The sequence below is a fragment of the Hyalella azteca genome, unplaced genomic scaffold (genome assembly GCF_000764305.2).
Source record: "Hyalella azteca isolate HAZT.00-mixed unplaced genomic scaffold, Hazt_2.0.2 contig10249, whole genome shotgun sequence".
Lineage (NCBI taxonomy): Eukaryota > Metazoa > Arthropoda > Malacostraca > Amphipoda > Hyalellidae > Hyalella > Hyalella azteca.
In genome coordinates this window covers 80101-99710 of record NW_025940295.1, presented here as the reverse complement: position 1 = coordinate 99710, position 19610 = coordinate 80101, and the positions used below count along the sequence as shown (strand labels likewise).

At 36.1% G+C, this 19610-nt stretch overlaps 1 protein-coding gene across 1 annotated transcript in view; it reads left to right on the top strand.

Annotated features, from left to right (window-relative positions):
- Positions 1–19183, top strand: part of LOC108675054 (LIM/homeobox protein Awh) — a gene marked incomplete at its 5' end in the record, with an annotated part of 29434 nt that extends 10251 nt beyond the window's left edge. The window contains 4 exons of the mRNA XM_047882348.1: positions 5918–6135; positions 11974–12207; positions 16083–16172; positions 17013–19183. Coding sequence (XP_047738304.1) covers positions 5918–6135; positions 11974–12207; positions 16083–16172; positions 17013–17074 — 604 coding nt within the window. The remainder of the gene's footprint in view (positions 1–5917; positions 6136–11973; positions 12208–16082; positions 16173–17012) is intronic.
- Between the last annotated feature and the right edge of the window lie 427 nt (positions 19184–19610).

Genomic DNA, 19610 nt, shown 5'->3' with positions numbered 1-19610 from the left:
GAAATGTAACAGTGAAATGTAACAGTGTTGCAATGTAACAGCGAAATGTAACAGTGAAATGTAACAGAGAAATGTAACAGTGAAATGTAACAGTGTTGCAATGTAACAGCGAAATGTAACAGTGAAATGTAACAGCGAAATGTAACAGTGAAATGTAACAGTGTTGCAATGTAACAGCGAAATGTAACAGTGAAATGTAACGCGATGTTTTTGTTCTTGTTAAGGTCCCATGACCTCGTATCATTGGGAGAACAGCTTTGTTTCAACAGCACGTGTGAGTTTTCTGATGAATCGTACGTGGTAGGGATTTTCTGGAGTGACTCGGCGTATGTGAAGAACGTGGAGACCCAGCGGCTTATATCGACCCTTGTTGAAAGTTAACGCGGAGTTTTAGGTGTCTAATGACCGGCCAACGATACTGCTGCTGTAATTTTTGGGCACAGAAATGAGACTCTGGATGAAGTGTGTTGGTCCATTGAGAGGATCACACCTGTGGCCACGCTAGCACCCACACTGCATAATTCACTCTCATGCACCCCATTGAGTAGAGCTGGCATGCAGCCGCACCGTGTGTCCACAATGTGTCAACTTGATTAACGCGGTAACGTCACAAACCTGCTGCATTACCAACGTCTCTTAAACTTCTTCATCTTCTGCTGGAGTTTTTTAGATTTTACTAAATTTGATAATTCAGAAATACACTAAGAAATGAGTAACTCTGAATTTAAAGGAAGATTGCATTTTATTTAATATGGAAATACCTATATATTCAATCAAGACAAAATGAAAATAGTTACCCATGGCAGAGGTAATAATGAGTCAATAAAAAGTTCAAGCGGTTGTGCTGCGTAGCAGACCGAATTCTGTACCTTGCGAGTGATGAAGTCTCTAACAGCGTTCATATTTTGAAAAATTTAGGCTCTGTGCATGGTGGTAGATCACTGATTTTAACAAACATTTCAAAAGTATATTGTTAACAGTGGAACCATAAGGTACATTCAATATACAATATACAATATACAGTATACACTATACGATATACAATATACAGTATACAATATACAACATACAGTATACAATATACAATATACGCGTGTGAATACCGTACTATTAATACGCTAGACTGAGTGTGAAACGAAGTTCTTGTTAACATGGTATACTGTGCATGTGAACAATGCCTTGCTAATAAGGTATACTGTGTATCAAAACAACTTGTTAATACTATGCTATGTTGTGCGTGGGAATAAATTCTTTTTAAGGTATTTTTGCCATAGCTTATTACTGTTCTTGCCATAGACTATTAATAGTATGGCAAATGGCATCATTGCGAACGCCAATGCCTATCACTGCTATTGCCTCTGCTATCACTATTATTTTCATTGCCGATCACGTAAATTTTTCTTACCAATTGCTACATTTACCGATGCTATTGTCCATCGCTGCAATTGATATTGCTCATAACTAGGATTCCTATTGCCAATCAGTGCCATTGCCATAACAAATAACTGATAATGGAATAACCTTTCTTTGTTATTTGCATTGTCAATTACTGATATCGCTACAATCTACCTTATCTCTACAGTAGCGGGTCATTAGACGTGTAGAATGTAGATCAATGCCTCCATATCTCACTGATATGGCCGGTCATAGCTATTGTTGACTGACATATACGTTTGTAGCTTTTTTAGCATGCTCGCTATAATAAAATATAAATAAAGTATTTATGAACGTGAACGAAAAAATTGCTTGAATCCTGTTATTCGCTCCATTTCAGTTCCATATTGATTTTCTCTACCGTGTTATTTCTCCAGAAACTGTTTTAAGAAATTTTATGGAGCTGAACAAAAAACTTAATTTCGAAAGAATGGTTTAAATCTTTAACTGATATACTCGAACCATTTTTCCTTCACTATATGAAGAAATTCCTTTCGCTTCGTTATTTCAGGTGGTAATTCTTCGATAAAGCGCTACTGGTTGCGTACGTTTTAATTTCGTAGCCTTATGGACGTGAGTAAGTAAGACTCGCTTATAATGATTAGCTCTGATTCACTTGTCACTCAGATTGACAGGTTCCCGTCAAACGTTTGTCTCACCGTCCAGGTTTTTTTCCTAACTCTGGTCTGGTTTTTTGTCCCTCTGTCCATCCATTCATGAGTGAGTGGCGAGACTCACGCTCCTCTGTATCCCCGGGATGTGATAAACTTCCTCGAATATCTCACACGATCTCGCCAGTATCTCTGCCGCCATCACTTTGCCGCTTCCTGCGCAAATTGTCGCTTATTTATTCCGATAGCTAAGTATGAATAGTGCGGAATGCAACATTTTTTTCGTCGATTGTAACAATGTATACTTCTGAGCTTTACTTTCATATTTTCCAACTGTTGTATTTTAGCATTTGTAAAAAATCGTTCAATATTAATCGCTTTTATAAAATTCAGTCGGATAATTCAAATCTAGTTGGAATGGCCGTTTTTCGTGATCTGGATTACAAAACAAGAAATTTTAGGATTATATTCAAACTTCCAAAACTTGGGATATGTATCTGCAATTGAACGATTTTGTTTAAAAATATTTTATGTTATAGAATATGGGGTTTACAGTTGACTAGACGTACGAGACGAGAAAGTTAGCTGCGGAGTTTGATTACTAAATGAACAAATGTTTATTGAGCATGAGTTAATGTTGAACTCTGCTTTAAACTTCCTAATATACTAAATATATCCAGGCATCGCGTAGCCAAATTACCTTAAACGAAACGAAAATTTACTGTACGCGAAATCCAAATGAAATCTCAGAAAGATCGGCAGCTTAGAAATCGTTCACAATTGAAGCCGTTTTCTATGGCTCTGATTAACGAAGTGAAAATGAGCAGGCGTTTTTCTGGGTCTGGAAACTGTCATTGTCTCAACTGACACATCAAGATTCGAGCCTCCAACCGCTGCAAGATTAGAGGTTCCGATCCATCGATCTGTCAAGGATTAGGGCTGCAGATCGTGATCAGCCACATCTACAAACATCTCAAGAGACTTCAATGCTGTATGAAAGGATCCAAAGGCTTCTTAATAAGTGGAGAATTCAATTTCGTAATATCGTTCAAATAGCTTCAACCATCGACCAGCTGTTCAGATGTGAACTTTTAATATTTTAATTGCGTTTATTTGAATCGGAATTTTTAGTGCGGTATCAAGTTTACGCAATTCTTACTCAAGTCTGACTTTCTCAACGGAGAACTGAAAATTCATCCGAAGACATTTTTCGTCAAATTAGCTCTAACAAAACCCAGCTGCAATCTTCGTTGAAGAATCACAAGAAGCGACAGCAATGAAACTTTCTGGTAAGATGGCACCGGCAACTTAGACGAAGACGACCGAGTCCGCAACGCCAACAAAAGGAGTTTAGAAGCAGAAATTGTCTCAGTAATTACAGAACTCAGGAGAGAATTCCGAAGGAAAGAAGCTTGGAACTCCAGGAAAAAGATAGCATTCGGAGGCAGATGACCAAATTTTGCGATCTGTGAATCTAGAACCGGTAAAATCGAGTGCACAACCGGCAGAATTTGGCGATGCAACGCAGGAAGTCAAGAAAGGACGTTATTTGCTGCGGCCTCGGAAGCCTGTAGACTACGAAGAAAGTTCAGCTTCTGAAACTGACATGGGTTAATGCGACGGAGGCTGCAATTGGGGCAATGACTGCCAAATGTGTAAACCTGATGAGGACGACAAGAAAACGAAGCTGGTTGCTGAGAAGGAAACGAATCAAAAGCGGGCTGTTACGAGCAAAAATTAGAAGAAAGTGAAGCCCCGGCACAAGAAGCGTACAATTCCAGCAAAGAAGCGAAATCTTCGTAACGTTGAAACTTCGCAGCGTGCGGTTGCAGATGAGGCGCGGACCGAGGTCATTTTGTCTGCAGAGTCGTCCATCGAATTTTTGTGATGAAAAACCCGGAGTGTTCTTCATTATTGAGTAATTGAAACGCGTAAAAAAGTATAAAGTGTTTTGATTTGGATCTGTGTAGAATATTTTGGGCAATGATGTGATTATATTCGTGCACTCACTAAATGATATGTGAAAGAAATGTAATTCAAGAATTTGTTTGTTAATATTCATACGATTTAGCTATTATTTATGTTTTTATTAGTTTTCCGGAACTTTCGTAAGATTTGCAAGAATGTTTTCTTATATTGCCAAGCTCAATATTTCTGGAATTAGATTTTCAAAGAATATGTTTTGATCGTCTATACTTTAAGGGGAGCGTCTACCCCAAAAATTATCTCGGCTATTTACAGACGGATCACTTTGAAACTTGGTACACATATGTCAAATCAAAAAATAGACAGCTTTTATTCGTGTCAATTTTTCGAAAAAAATAAAAGAAAACGTGAAATTCTTAGAAAACGGCCAAAAAAGGGGGTACTGTAGAAATTCGTGAAATCATTAATCAACGTACAGATATGGCAGTGGTACCGTTGGATAGGGCAGAATGTCAGCTTTAAAATGAGTATAAAAACCGAAAAAGTGAAAATTTTCAATTTTAGGGTAGACGCTCCCCTTAACAGGAAACAAATATTTATTGTATTTAAATGATATTGGAGTTATTAATTATTCGGAATAAAATTAAATATGAGTTACTCTGGTTGTTTGGGCTGCCTACGAAGTTACGAAAAGTGTTATTATACGACGCAACAGCATACGTACCAACCGTCAACGACAGGATATTATATTGGTCAGTAATACGTTTGATTGTGGGCGATGGAACAAAGTAGAAAATTGAAAGCTGTTTAAAATTACCTACAAAAATAGAATTTAATTATATTTACATGATACATCGTTTTTATACGAGCGTGGCTTATGGCTACTTTGGTACTTACCTCGAAAACTTGCACCTCGCGGGGCATTATTGACGTTCGTTAATTCGTCGAGGTCGGATACTTTCCACGGTAGTTTGCAATTATTCCAGAAAATTACTTTTTTCATAATGTTAATATTCGATCATTACACTATTCACGTAATCACAAATATGCTAAATATTCCCTGGTTTATCAATTCTTCATTAACAACACCAAAACTTTAGCAGTGATACCACCACACCGCACATCTGATCAAACACTGAAAGCTGGACTTAGGTTATCACGCGCAGCGGGTAACATTTTCTGCTGCCTATTGAAATATTCTAGAAGGTTGAAAGATTTTATGTATTTTTTACTGACACATAGATATTCTCTCTCATTTTTCGGAATATTTGTACTTCTTGCGGAAAATTATCAAAAGTATGGATTAAAAAAATTGTCCTGCTGATGCTTTCTGAGGGTTACTTCCATTTTACAATGGTAATATGAATACAGTTTGTAAGAGAAGCTGGAGCTAATTTCAACCCATATTTATGGAATTACTATTAATCAATTATTGAGTATTACTATATAATTATCTAGGAATCTATGATTGATTATAAGTTTAAAATTTATTATGAATTTATGACTGAATTTCAATTATAGATTACGAATCTGCGGCAATATATTTTTCAAATAGTTACGTTCTATAGAAAATAAAGTAATATTGTGAGTCCAAGTGCGTTCTAAAATTTTATCTAGTGACGTAACATTTTCGACTAAATTGAAGTATTTTAATTATATTTGAAATATGGAAGATAGAAATATAGTAAAATTTCCGCTAACAAATGGAAGTGAATTCATTTGAAACGTGCACCACGGCAAGGAATTACCTACCCATGGTGATAAATTTTCAAAATTGATTGCCTTCACTTGTAATCTAACTTATCTTACTATAGTCCCGCTACATGACAGTTTTCGCATAATAAAAAATGTAGACGAAATTATCATAATTTATTTCAATGTGTCCTAATTTATTAACTCGTTTTCAACGACAAGGTTATCAAATTTAACTAAAGATGTTCGCGCAGAAACTTCGGGGCACGCTGTGCCAAGTGCTGCAGAGCCATCGGGTCCACGGACTGGGTACGCAGGGCTCGAGACCGCGTGTATCACCTCGCGTGTTTCGCGTGCGACGCGTGCAAGCGACAGCTCAGTACCGGCGAGGAGTTCGCACTACACGAGAGTCGCGTGCTCTGTAAGCAGCACTACCTGGAGGCCGTCGAAGGCGGTGCTACCAGCAACGATGGTGAGATATTTTTAGACATTCACGTATCGAAAATTATTGTAAATTTTAATTTTATTTTTCAGTAGATCTAATTTATTTAATTATGGTATAAAAATTGTTGAATGTGCATGCTGAATATATAAAAAAATATAATCAAGAGCGGAGCCAATAGCAATGATGGAACGAATTTGTCAAATTTTTTATTATGTATAAAAAATTGCTGAACCAGGATGGATAATATTAACAAAAATAATGGCGCAGGTAAGTGGCATCAGCAATGCTGATGAGAAATTTTTCATTTTTTATGTATATTATGATATATAAATATGAATATTATGATTTTTTATTACGCTATTATATTTTATCACCTTCAATTTTATTCATGATGTCCTATGTAGCAATATTTATCCAGTCATAAACTAAAGCAACTAGAACATCCCCTGAAAATCCTATTACGCCTTATTCACTGCTTGATATTATATCGTGAAATTTCTATGGATTAAACTCAGACTCAGCCGTTATTGAATGTGACTCATCAGATCACTTGACGACATTCTTTTATTTTAAACCGGGATTTCGACTGCTCCATCTAGGGCAAAAACTCGTCTTATTAATGCTGTCAATATTACAAAGTTTAGGTCGTAAATGGATCATTTTCCTTCTGTACTTCTAACTAATATTGATGAACCTAACCTTGCAATGCAGTCTTGCATGACCGATTTTTCCAAAGTTTACAATGCATATTTTCCTATAAAGTTTGTCGCGATTTGAAAACATTTAAATTGCTTCCTTGGGTGACCGCCGATAAAAGTCTTCCATCAAGAAGCATAAACTTCTAGAGCTTTCTCGCACTGCTGTAATTTATGTTTACCGTAGGTCCTACTCTATTTATCGGAATATATTACATAAAATAATGTGCTATTGAAAATAGTTAAGAAGCAGTACTACTCGACTAAAATTCAGCAGAAGTCGAACGACTTTAGGATTTTATGGAATATTGTTAACTCCTTACTTGCGAAGAATCTTGCGCTCAAAAAGATCGAATTGTCCATAAATAACAAGCTTTATGCCTGCTACCGATGCGGCTACTGAATTCGACGATTACTTTATTTTAGTTGCCAATGACATAACAAACAAAAGCTTCATAATCATTAGGTCCTTTATGAGAGATTTTGTTTCTTTTTGTGAGGCATCCTGTTTTCTATCTCCTATTTCTGCATCGGAAATAAACATTTTTTTACGATAATGCAGAGGCAAGAGGATTTATATTGAGGGAATTCAGACAAGTTTGAATTTGAGGGTTTGTTTGAAGTTGTCGACATCTATATTTTCGAAAAAATTATCAGCTGTAGACTTACAAATTTTCTCGACAAATTTTCACTTATGTCTGATAATCGATTTGGTTTCCGTGAGGGCAATAACACGACTTTGGCAATATTGTGTAAAGTCCACGGCCTACATATGGCATTCCATGATAAAAAATGCGATGTTGCTCTTTTCCTCGACTTGCGAATCACCAAATTCTCCTAAGTTAACTTGACCGTTATGGTATCAGGAGGCCTTCTTATTCATTAATTCAGTAATATCTAATCAATAGAGAACAATATGTTTCATTGAACGAGTTCAAATCACCCATTAAACCAATTACGATTGGTGTACCACAGGGCTCTGTTCTCGGGCCTCTTTTCTTTAACATTTTAATAAATGATATCGCCTCTTCTTTTTTCGTGAACTGCAAGCTCTTTGCTAATGACGCTGTATTTTATATCTCATGAAGTACCTACCATGACGCATATGATAGTATATCGAAGCTGTCGGTGAATTTGTCAAGGCGGCTATATGACTACAAGTTAGTGACACACGCTGGAAAAACCAAGCTGTTTGTTTATTATGTTTATTACCCCGAAACCAGTTTCAGTTTTTCGGAACATTACCTTCAATGGGGCAAATTTAGATTTGGTCGACGATTAATCAAACTTAATCATTGACAATAATATATATTTTAAAAAACACATTACCTACGTTTGTTAGGGACTCATTAAAACCCACGGGGTGCTACATGCTGTATCCACCTCTGTATCCAGCGTCTTACCTTTCTCCTCGTTGAAAAAGATTTTATATTCATTGTTTTCTTTTCCACACTTTCAAACACATTGGTAACATGGGGTGGTATATCTTTCAATATAAAAAAATTGTCACGTTAATTCATAGGTCGCTACGATCAATCATTAGGGTTAGATATATTAACAACATCCTGGTTACTCGTACCAACGAATTAAATAAGCAGTCGAAAATCTTAAAAATGGATATGAGCAAATTTCAGCTTTTAAAATTCATGAATGGGGAACTTTTTCATGACAAACGCGTTTTTACAACACTTCTCTTATACTTCACTTCTTGTTTGTTTGTCTGTCTGTCTGTCTGTCTGTCTGTCTGTCTGTCTGTCTGTCTGTCTGTCTGCTGCAAATCTTATAATTGAAATTTAACACACTTCTACTTATCCTATCGATCTGAAATTTTGCACACTTGCGTAAAGTTGGAGACAATGCAAGAATCAAATGACAAAATAAATGATTTTATTAATAAAAAAATTTTTTTTACTATTAAAAAAATTACAAAAATAATTTTGTCAGCTACAAATCTTATAACTGATATTTGACACATTTTTACCTGTCCAATTGATCTGAAATTTTGCACACTTGTGTGAAGTCGGAGGTAATGCATTCATCAATTGACAGAATAAATACTTTTGAAAAAAAAATTATATATAAAAAATTTGAAAAATTAATTTTTTTTAATATTCGAAAGTAAAATGAGAAATTCATTGTACATCTTTAACACTGGAGACACTGGATTCTTTAGAAGCGTTGTCTTTAAAAAGTAATTTTTAAATGTATATTATTTAATCTGTCATGTTCCCTCTTGTTCCTCGCCACTCCAATATAGTCCCAGTGGCGTACGTTTTAATTTACCGCCTGTTCGTTTGGAAATAGAAAACCACGCTGCTGTTTTCAATTGTGTAGGTATTCCGAAAAAATACATGGATATTCTGGCAGTGCTTTAATTAACTGGAGAAACATATTTATTGCCCTGTTACTAATTTCTGCAGAAAATACGAGTATTAAATTCAGACTAAAATAAAATAATGGATTTACCTCTCATTCTGCAGACACAATGAACACTTCTTATCAGGTGATGATGTTGTTACTAATATCAACTGTAATATTGAAAACTACATCAGTGTTATTTACGTTAAGGTTTCGATGATGTCGATCGCGAATCAAAGTTTAAAAAATATTGTTAATAGTCATGGTGATGCACATTATTCACCGCTGAATCAATCTCGATCAAAAACGTCAGATAGGAAATCGGTGAATTTCACAACCATCAATCTCCCCCAAGATGGACATCTGCTCCACCAGTTCCATGAACTAAGATCCTATGCAAGATCCTATTTACTTGCCCGTTAAACCAACGCCACTCAAAATTGCTGACTTGGCGATTTCACGGTGCGTTGCAAAAAAAAAAAAAAAAAAAAAAACCAGTAGTTTGCGGAGTATTTTTTTTTAAAAAAAATCAAATAATTTTTTTTTTTTAAAAAAAAAAAAAAAAAAAACAGCTGCGTGATAATTTATCAATGATGATTCATTTCTCACAAATCATGCATGGAGTTTGGAATCTTAGAACAAGGAAAACAAATTTCGTATATAGGAGTATTCTTTATATCATCTAAACAATGATCAAACGAAAAAAATTTGTTATATGAAATAACCAACATTAAAACAGATTATCGATTAAATATTAGATTACTAATACAAAATAACTGCGTTGTTCATTTTTCTGATCTACGCTCTCATGACAATGTGGTCCAAGAACAAAAATACAGAACTTCTCCATTACTTTAGTTCACCAAAACAAGAATTTTAGGCTATATTGTTTCAAGCCGACATCTATTGGGTAGTATTTTGCATCTGGGAATTCTTAAATTGGTGTGATGATCACTTGGTGAGAGCTGAGTCTAAGTATCAATTCAAAATCTGTTGCTGGGATAAAACTATTCCAGAATAACTTACGGTAGCAGCCTAACATGTTTCACTAAACTTTGATCGTTATGGTCTTGCAGTAATCGAACGAAACGAGATGATTTAGTTCATGAAAATTACTCAGTATATAATTTGAAATCAAGAATATAATGTAATTTATAACGGCCCAACACATGTTGCGTACCTCGTTTGGATTGCTAAATTCTTCATTGGTAAGATAGGTTGATATTTGATCTGTCTGATTAAATAAGGTTTCAATATACTGTTTCTTCAATAAGCAAATCGCAGCAACACAGTAGCTCTTTCAAACAGGAAACAAAATTTAATTAAAAAATTTTCACATATCTAACTTAAAAGGAACATATTCTTCTCAAGTTACCTGTTTCACAAACCAGTTAATATCGTTTCACAATGTCATGATAGATAAGGATTCAAATATTCATTACGAGCCTCGAAATATGCAGTAAATTTTTTGTTATATGATCAACAACTTCCAATTTTTTGACGATAATTTGATTATTATTAATGGAGTTATCAGCCTGATCCTTCATTTTCCGTTAGAACTCAAGGATTGACTCTATCGATTGCCGGCCCGATGTTGTCAAGGTAACGAGGGGAGGTCGGCCCCTGAGAGGGAAAACTTGGGGGGCTAAAAATGAGGTCTAGTCGGGGTTCGGATTCGCGGTTCTATGGAAAATGGAAGCAATGAAACAAGAGCATAGTGCTACTAACATTAGATTATTCGAGGAGATACGGCCATATTTGAATTGAAATTGTAAGATTTTCCGTGGAAAATGGAAGCTGTGAAACACGTGCATAGCACGACTAACCCAATTTTTTTCCCCAAAGATCTCAAAAATTAAGAATTAAAATCGCGCTAACACTTCAGTATCTATCTAATCTTTTTCACCTAATATTGTAACCAACAATTTATGGCTATCATGGTTTATCGCCGTTCATAGCTCATGCGTTCACCTTATGAATAATTCACAACCTTTCCACCTCCAGCAGATTCGTTTACTCCTCATCGAGTTAGCACGAAATTTATCACAGATTTTCCGGACTCCGGAAGTCAACATTTGTGCTGCACGTGCAGCCACGTGGCGCGCACGTAGCACGGATACGAGCGCGTGAACAGACATGATCTAATAGACGCCTTGCCTGTAGTGGGCATCCACGTGTGAATGCATACATGAATGCATACAGTGTACTGTTCATACGTGTACAATACAGTACACGTGTGAATGCATACACGAATGCATACAGTGTACTGTTCATACGTGTACAGTACACGTGTGAATACATACAGTATAGATGACTGCCACTGCATCAAAGAATTGTAATTTTAACTTTTTAAATCGTTATTTTCGTGAATACTGAGTGACAAAACTGATACAATGACTGTTATAAAAATTATATTCGTGAAATATGGTGGACAGAAGTTCAACATGAACTACTACATATTCATCTTATTGTATGTTGAATCACAAAACTGTAACAGGAACTGTTTTACATTTATTTTTATGAAAGTTGAGTGACAGAACTGCAGCGGGCGACAATAATTTAAAGTTTATTCTAAATCGTTGTACATGTAAAAATGAGGAACGCCAATCAACTGCGCTAGGCATCACACACACAAAGATATTAGTGTTTTTATCCAAATACCGAGCCACTTTTTCACTTTTGTGGGTAATGCCGACCCACTTAAGTCCAGCAAAAAGAGCCTATCAGTTCTAGTGCAGAAACTGTGACACTATTTGGACAATATAACCCATTCATCTTTCTGAGTGGAGAATTGACTGGTGCTCTTCTTCAGAAAACACGGACGGGGAGGGCGGACAGCGGAAGAGCAAGAGAGTGCGGACGACGTTCACGGACGAGCAACTCCAGGTTCTGCAGGCGAATTTCCAAATCGATTCGAACCCGGACAGCCAAGACCTGGAACGCATTGCCCAGCTCACTGGACTCAGCAAGCGTGTCACGCAAGTCTGGTTCCAGAACAGTAGAGCGAGGCAGAAGAAACATATGACTTCGAAAAAACATCATCAGGGTGAGTTACGGTAGTTTTTTTACAGAGCGAGGCAGAAGAAACATATGACTTCGAAAAAACATCATCAGGGTGTGTTACGGAAGTTTCATCTACAATTGTTAATTTTTAACTTTCATTTTTTAATTTGAAATTTTAAACTTTATGTTATAATCTGAATTTTTCAATTTAATTTTTCAATTTGAATTTTCCAATTACTTTTTTCCTTTTCATTTTCATTCATCTGCATAAATTTGATGTGAGTAAACGCAAGGTTCTAAACATTATTTTGTCGTTGAACTCATTTAGACATTTATTGCATTCTTGCTGGCTTCATTGGTTGCTAGAAAAAAAAGTTTACCTGGAATTTATTAACATCAAATTAATTTACAGAGTCACAGTCACATTTTACAGAGCATGAGCATCTTTCTCAGAGCTTGCAAAATTCTGTCTTATGAAAGAGAAATACGTTGAAGATTTCCTGCAGCACAGTTATAGGATAGCCGGTAAAGTAGTTAGTTTTTTTATGCTAATTAAGCTATATACGTACCTTCATTTAATATTCAAGCATTCATCATGCGAAGTAGGCGCACGAGGACAAGGATGAGGGTAAGGATGAGGGTAAGGATGAGGGTAAGGATGAGGGTAAGGATGAGTGTAAGGATGAGGGTAAGGATGAGGGTAAGGATGAGGGTAAGGATGAGGGTAAGGATGAGGGTAAAGATGAGGGTAAAGATGAGGGTAAGGATGAGGGTAAGGATGTGGGTAAGGATGAGGGTAAGGATGAGGGTAAGGATGAGGGTAAGGATGAGGGTAAGGATGAGGGTGCTGGTGTCGTCAGGTCAGCTTTAAGAAGCGTCCCTGGAAGGGGGGTCAAAATGGCGGCGCTTGCTGCTCTGGAATGGGAATCAGGAATGTGGGGGGGGAGGCAGAGAAGGCGAAAATGGAAATTGGCGATAAAGTAAACACGTACGTATTATTCTAAAAAATATCAAAGAGAATCTATAAAATAGAGAAATTTATAGACTAAGTAGTCAATATGATATGCTATGGAATTATACTAAAATTCTATTATTTTAATATATGAGATTATTATATTTTATATTTTGTTATAATTGTATTATTTTTTTAATTGCCGTGTGAACGAACTTGAAGGAGGAAAAAAACTGTAAACGAAAAGCATAAAAACCCATGCAAATGAAGTTGGAAAAAGGCACATTGCAATAAAATATTTAAATATTTTGTTGAACTTAACAAGCCTGCATTAATATTAAAAAATGTTCAATTAATATTCAACTGGCAAGTTAGCCGGCGTTATAGGGATAGAAAATCACTATTTTACGGAAATCTCGTTATGGCAAATCCCGAACCCATGTATTTTTGAATCCCGACATCCCAAACTCCTAAACCCGGAATCCAGAATCCCATCTCGAATCCCGACATCCCAAATACCAACAACCCAAACTACTAATCCCGGCATCCAATATCCCGTTATTCTGAATCCCGACATCCCGAATTCCTAATTCCGACATACAGAATCCCGATATTCCTGAATCGCGATATCCCGTATCCCGGTATCGTAAATCCAGTTAATAGTTTCACCCCAATAGCCCTTATATAACACAGGCATGCACAAAACTTGTATAAATTTATAAAATATTATAAATGAATAGAGTTTTAACACAGTAAGGCAAATAATAAAGTTGCCTCAATAATAACATTAAAATCATAAAGAATAGATTATTAAGTTATATTTTTCCCATGTGCATGTGGATAGGTTTTGCATTTGTTTTGTTTTGGCCCTCGTTTTTTGCAAAATTTATTTCTAAACAAAACCATTCATTTTTCTGACATGTGTCTTTTTACACTTTTTATCGTGCTTCGCTTCTTCTTATTCGCTTTCTCTCTTCCTCACGTTATCAAAGTTTACTTAATTTCTCAACCGTCGATATCCCTTCCCTACTTCCACTCGACTTGCCATGTCAACAGCGAGGTCGGGAGCCAACAGTTGCCGCTGTTGGTGTGAGCTACAGCTTCACAACAGCTGCCTCTGTTGGTCTAGAAGATCTCATGCTGTTTCAAATCTCTTTTGACAACTGAATGCCCGTGTAAATCTTATAAACATCTAGAGGTAAACATATATGTATACATAGGTATAGTTTACAATTGATTTTAAATATTTCAAATTATTTTTGGTCCAGATGGAGAAATATTTTCAATTCACTGCAAATCAACTGTCTTGGATTAAAGGAAATATCAACCTGTCAAGAATTTAATATCATGTGGCTTAAAATTTGGAAAAATTAGCTACTTTTTGGATTTTACCAAATTCCATCATTATTTTCTGGCATTGCATTCACAGCATTTATACGATGGTGGCAGGCGACAGGGTATTTAAATATGTATTTCAGGCATGTGCGGACACGCGGGCGCCATGTTCCGTATGCACGACGCGTGTTCCTTAATCCGCATTTTACGCCAAGTTGGTGCGCACAATCGCGCCTCGATTGAGCCGCGTGCGCGCGAGCTCTATTGACTCTCGGCCTGCGCGTCCACGTGACGACGCGAGAATTTAGTAGAGATAATTTGAAAATAAATTAATTGTAGCAATATGTTTGCTTAAGAAATTACACGCTCATTAAGAAAATAACAACCAGGAATGAAGTCTTCTTCTGAAAATTCATAAATTAAAAACTAATGAATTGAAGTTTACGGATGTCGCGTCAATAAAATTGGTTTTTGGTAAGCAAATTGTGACTTTATGTTTGCAACATTCAACAACGTAGCAATGAAAATGGTATCATAAAAGACCCGTTATACCGTACAATTTAGTGCGACAAATTTCTGTCGTAACATCTTACGTCGTCTCTTCATTCACTTTCACCGTTTACATTCATTTTGGTGTGGTGTTAAGTGCATTTTCGCATTGCAATCATAAAACCTCTTTGTTTATAAAGTCAATGTAAGAATATACGTACAAATTGTGAAGAAGATCGTATCGCTGGATGATTACGACGAAACAAGTGCAGGACAAGGGCCATAAGCTACGCGATTACACGGGGAAGACACGTGGGAACAAGTGCTTTCTCACGTGCCACGGGCCACGAGATATACTTACCTACCCATCCTGTGTTTAATTTCAGTAAAAAATTCCTATCCGCCGTTGAATGAAGATAATAATAAATTACAACTTAAGACAATATTTCTTAACGAAAGATATAACCATTTTATGCTTTATCAGCCGATCTTGGTTCACGGCGGCCGTGTTTCTGTATTTCTGTGCTCGGTTAAAATTAATTTCGTCTACATACTTAACGTATTAGCCTGCAAACATTAACTGACATTATCTCCTGACCTGTAACAGCTATTCTCTGATTCACTCACGTTTCACTAATACCAAAATGCAGGACATTCGGACCTGAATTTGATTAATTAATTAATGATATTAATTGATTAATTAATTAATGATATTATAACTCAATGACAGCTCACTGTCCTGCATCACACTTATTCAATACTAATCAAAGGACTCAGTAGTAACCTGCTGCACTGTATCAACCTGTAACCTGCTCCTCAGCATTACATTTATTTGCAAATTTCCAGTTCGGTAACCTGTAACCTACTCCTCCGTCTCACGTGTATTACCATATTTCGTGTACATGTTTTACCATATTTCGTGTACATGTATTACCATATTTCGTGTACATGTATTACCATATTTCGTGTACATGTATTACCATATTTCGTGTACGTGTATTATCATATTTCGGCAACCTGTAACCTACACCGCTGAATCGCACTTACCTATGGATAAAACCCTTACTAACCTGTAACTGTAACCTGTAAGGATGAGGGAACTGTGCTAACCTGTAACCTGCAACTGCTGGTCTGCATTGCAGGTCTGGAGCGCGGTCTGCACGACCTCACAGGCAGCCTGGCACGCACCATAGACCTCCACTTCATGTACTCGTTCAGACCCCAGAGCGTTGGTGAGTGCATGATCACTGTCTTTAGTGTGAATGATGATGGCTATAAATTATTTCATATGGATTTACCGTTTAACCTATAACTTAACGTATACAGGAACTTACCAATAAATTCACCACTCTTAATTGAAAACGTTACGAGGAATGGGTTCATCATTGTTTCAAAATTCTAGAACTCCGTTGTAACCAGTTCGTGCTGCTAAATTTACAAAACAGAAAGTCAATAAATTAAAAACAAAGCTACGGGAATGCCTTATTAAAATTAGGCCTGCACTTTTTAATTTTTAAATTGTTAGTAGAGAGATTATCTCCGTCACTTTCTTTTCAAGTGACAAATTGGTTTCAATGTCATTGTTTGAAATTTGGTCGCAAGAACATTCCTGAACTTTTATTTAAAGACGGTGCTCGTTTCCGAAACATTTTCAATGGAAATGTGTGAATTTTTTAATGCCTCATTTGTAATCAAATTGGCGGGGTGCACTTCTTAAAAACAAGTGCAACGTTAAGCGAAATTCCTCATTTGAGTTTATAGCTTCCAGTGGCCAAATTGATGATTGATATCAGTCTAGCTCATATCTTCCATAAAATTTATTTATTACTATTTCATTTCCGTAAAATGGATTCCATAACTTTATAAAAAACGTTTTCTATTCGTACAATCAGTGCTTGCGAGCATTACATATATTCAGAAAAAGTATTCACCGTTTTTGAGCTAAATATTATTGAAGGCAGATGATTTTTATTTACCTCAGAGGTTGAACGATTTTCTATTCCTTCGTTTTATTTACGTTAAATAAATAATAAGTGTTAACATAAATCACTCCTAACAATTGTTCTCCCCAGAACCCGAGGATATGTCGTCTCCAGAAAACTCTATGATGACACTCATGCCTGGGGAAGCATGACGGTACGACCCTCCCTCCCCACCTCCTCCCCACTCACTCCACTGACGTCATTCTTGTGATGACGTCATCTGCAACGTCATTCCCGTGATGACGCTTTCGGTGACGTCATTTCCATGATGAAGTCGTCTGCGACGTGCTACTATATGCATCGTCAAGCAAGCGTTTGTGATGACTTTAAAAAATGCATGCGTTTCCCGTGGAGTTGTGGTCTGAGGTTCACATTTTCTAATTAGTTTTAGAAAATGTTTCATGGGTGAGAGAGAGACTATAGTAAATGTGAATAATGTTCTTCTCCAAAGCCTTGAAAATGGCCGCGCTAATGTTGTTGATTTTTTCGTTTAATATCTTCTTATTCCTTTAAATAGAATATCTAATACAATTCTGGCTTAAATTATCAGTGAATTTACGAAGCATTTGTTGATAGATTTGGTTTCGACAAAACTAATCTATTATGAAGCTATAATATTTGTACGTCCAATAACTTAAGCATTTCCTACGAATAAGAATTACAAGCATTGAAAAATTTTCCCGTTTATCATGCAATGAGCCATAAATTAATAATTATATTCGGTGTTGTAGGTTACGTTTGCGCAGAAGATGTAAAGAAGAAAACGATTCTCAATAACACGTGTCCCAAATGTTCACTGTATATATCTACGTAGTATTTCAAACTTTCAATTGAAACAGCGAGGTTCTAGAATTCAGGCCCACAATTTCTTACTTGAGTTTCCAATTATTGCTCGGTATAGAGTAAAGAGTATAGAGCCCGGTATAGAGTAAAGCCTGTATTAATAACAACGAAATTGATATGGAGTTTCCAAATGAAACTTGTTGCTCGTGCCATCTTCGGTCGCTCTCTTTTTGGGTACCGTTTTTTTAGAACTCTGAGTGAGTGAGTGAGTCTGCATTTCTTATGATATTGAGTCATTAGCCTGAGTGCAATCAATTGTTCTTATTACAGAATGCAAAATAATTTCAATATAACCTTTTTTGGCAGCGAGTTGAATGCGTAAGGTTGCTTTTTTCGCCTGGAATCTTTTGTAATTTCAGTGTAAAAAGTTTTCCCCAGCATAGAATTTACCGTTGTTTTTTTAGCTTTCAATAGATTCGGAATTATATGCGCAATTGTTATACGTGAGCTTCAAATTGCCCAAATTCTAAAAATTACATAAATTTCAATATATGTTGGGTTCTTTTTTCGTATTTTTTGGTGTTCATCGAATAATATGAACATTTCTTGCATTTTTGTTCACGGTTGAGTAATTTTATACCTGCATTGATGCAATAAAATTAGATTAAATCATTGGAGGCTTTTCGAATAGAAATATTCACTTGTAATATGATTAATGTTGAATGTACTTGAAATTAATGATCACTAATTTCACTCATTTCATGATTTTCGTGTTCATCGTTTTCACTCTAATGAATGTTGATAAGCCAAAATGTCCTTGTATATATTATAATGCTAATAACTTAATTCTAATTGTGCAATACTTATTACAATCTATTTCATGAGTGAAGATTTCCGATACTTGTCTATTTTTTATGTCGTGCATAATGTTAAATACTCATGCCATTGTTAGACTGGAGGACACAATCCAAGCTATATGTCCTATTGTAATTACTGGGGCTGAAATTGAATAATCAGAAAGGAGCCATTTGAAAAAAATATCAATATATTTTCGGTCTAAAATGTGACTCAAATTAGCAAATTATGATAGTGGATCACTTTTAAATTACTTTCTTCTGTTCGAAGAGTGTTTTTGACATTTTTGGCATGTTAATTCAGTTTGACCTTGTTGAACATTTCGGCTGGCATAAATACGCTTTTTGTTCCTGATGGTTTTTTAAACTGGGTACTGCTATACTAACATCGGATCACAGCAAAGACAGCTAAATTGTATTCATGTAAAAGTATAGAACTGGATATAATAGTTATCGTGGAGCTCTAAGCTAAACTATATAATGATCTATTGGATGGCTATAATTGTTTTTCACAATGATGGAAATTACCGAAGAATAATAATTTGTACATGTTTGTATTATAGATAAGTGTTATTGCTTACTAACTGATAACTGACGATGTACACAGGCGTTAATTCATGAGTAGACAACTAATCAAATTTAAGAATATTTTATTTTACCTCTTTTAATTTTTTTATCGCCAAAAATGGAGTGCTGACTAGCGTTTAGTAGCAATGGTAGCTGCGTTGCACATCAGGAGCAGCTATGGTAGGTACGATGCACACCTGAAGCAGTTATGGTAGGTAGGGTGCACACCTGAAGCAGTTATGGTAGGTAGGGTGCACACCTGAAGCAGTTATGGTAGGTAGGGCGCACACCCGAAACAGTTATGGTAGGTAGGGTGCACACCCGAAGCAGTTATGGTAGATACAGTGCACACCCGAAGAAGTTATGGTAGATACGGTGCACACCCGAAGAAGTTATGGTAGATACGGTGCACACCCGAAGCAGTTATGGTAGATACGGTGCACACCCGAAGCAGTTATGGCATAGCTATGACGGTAGCTGACCA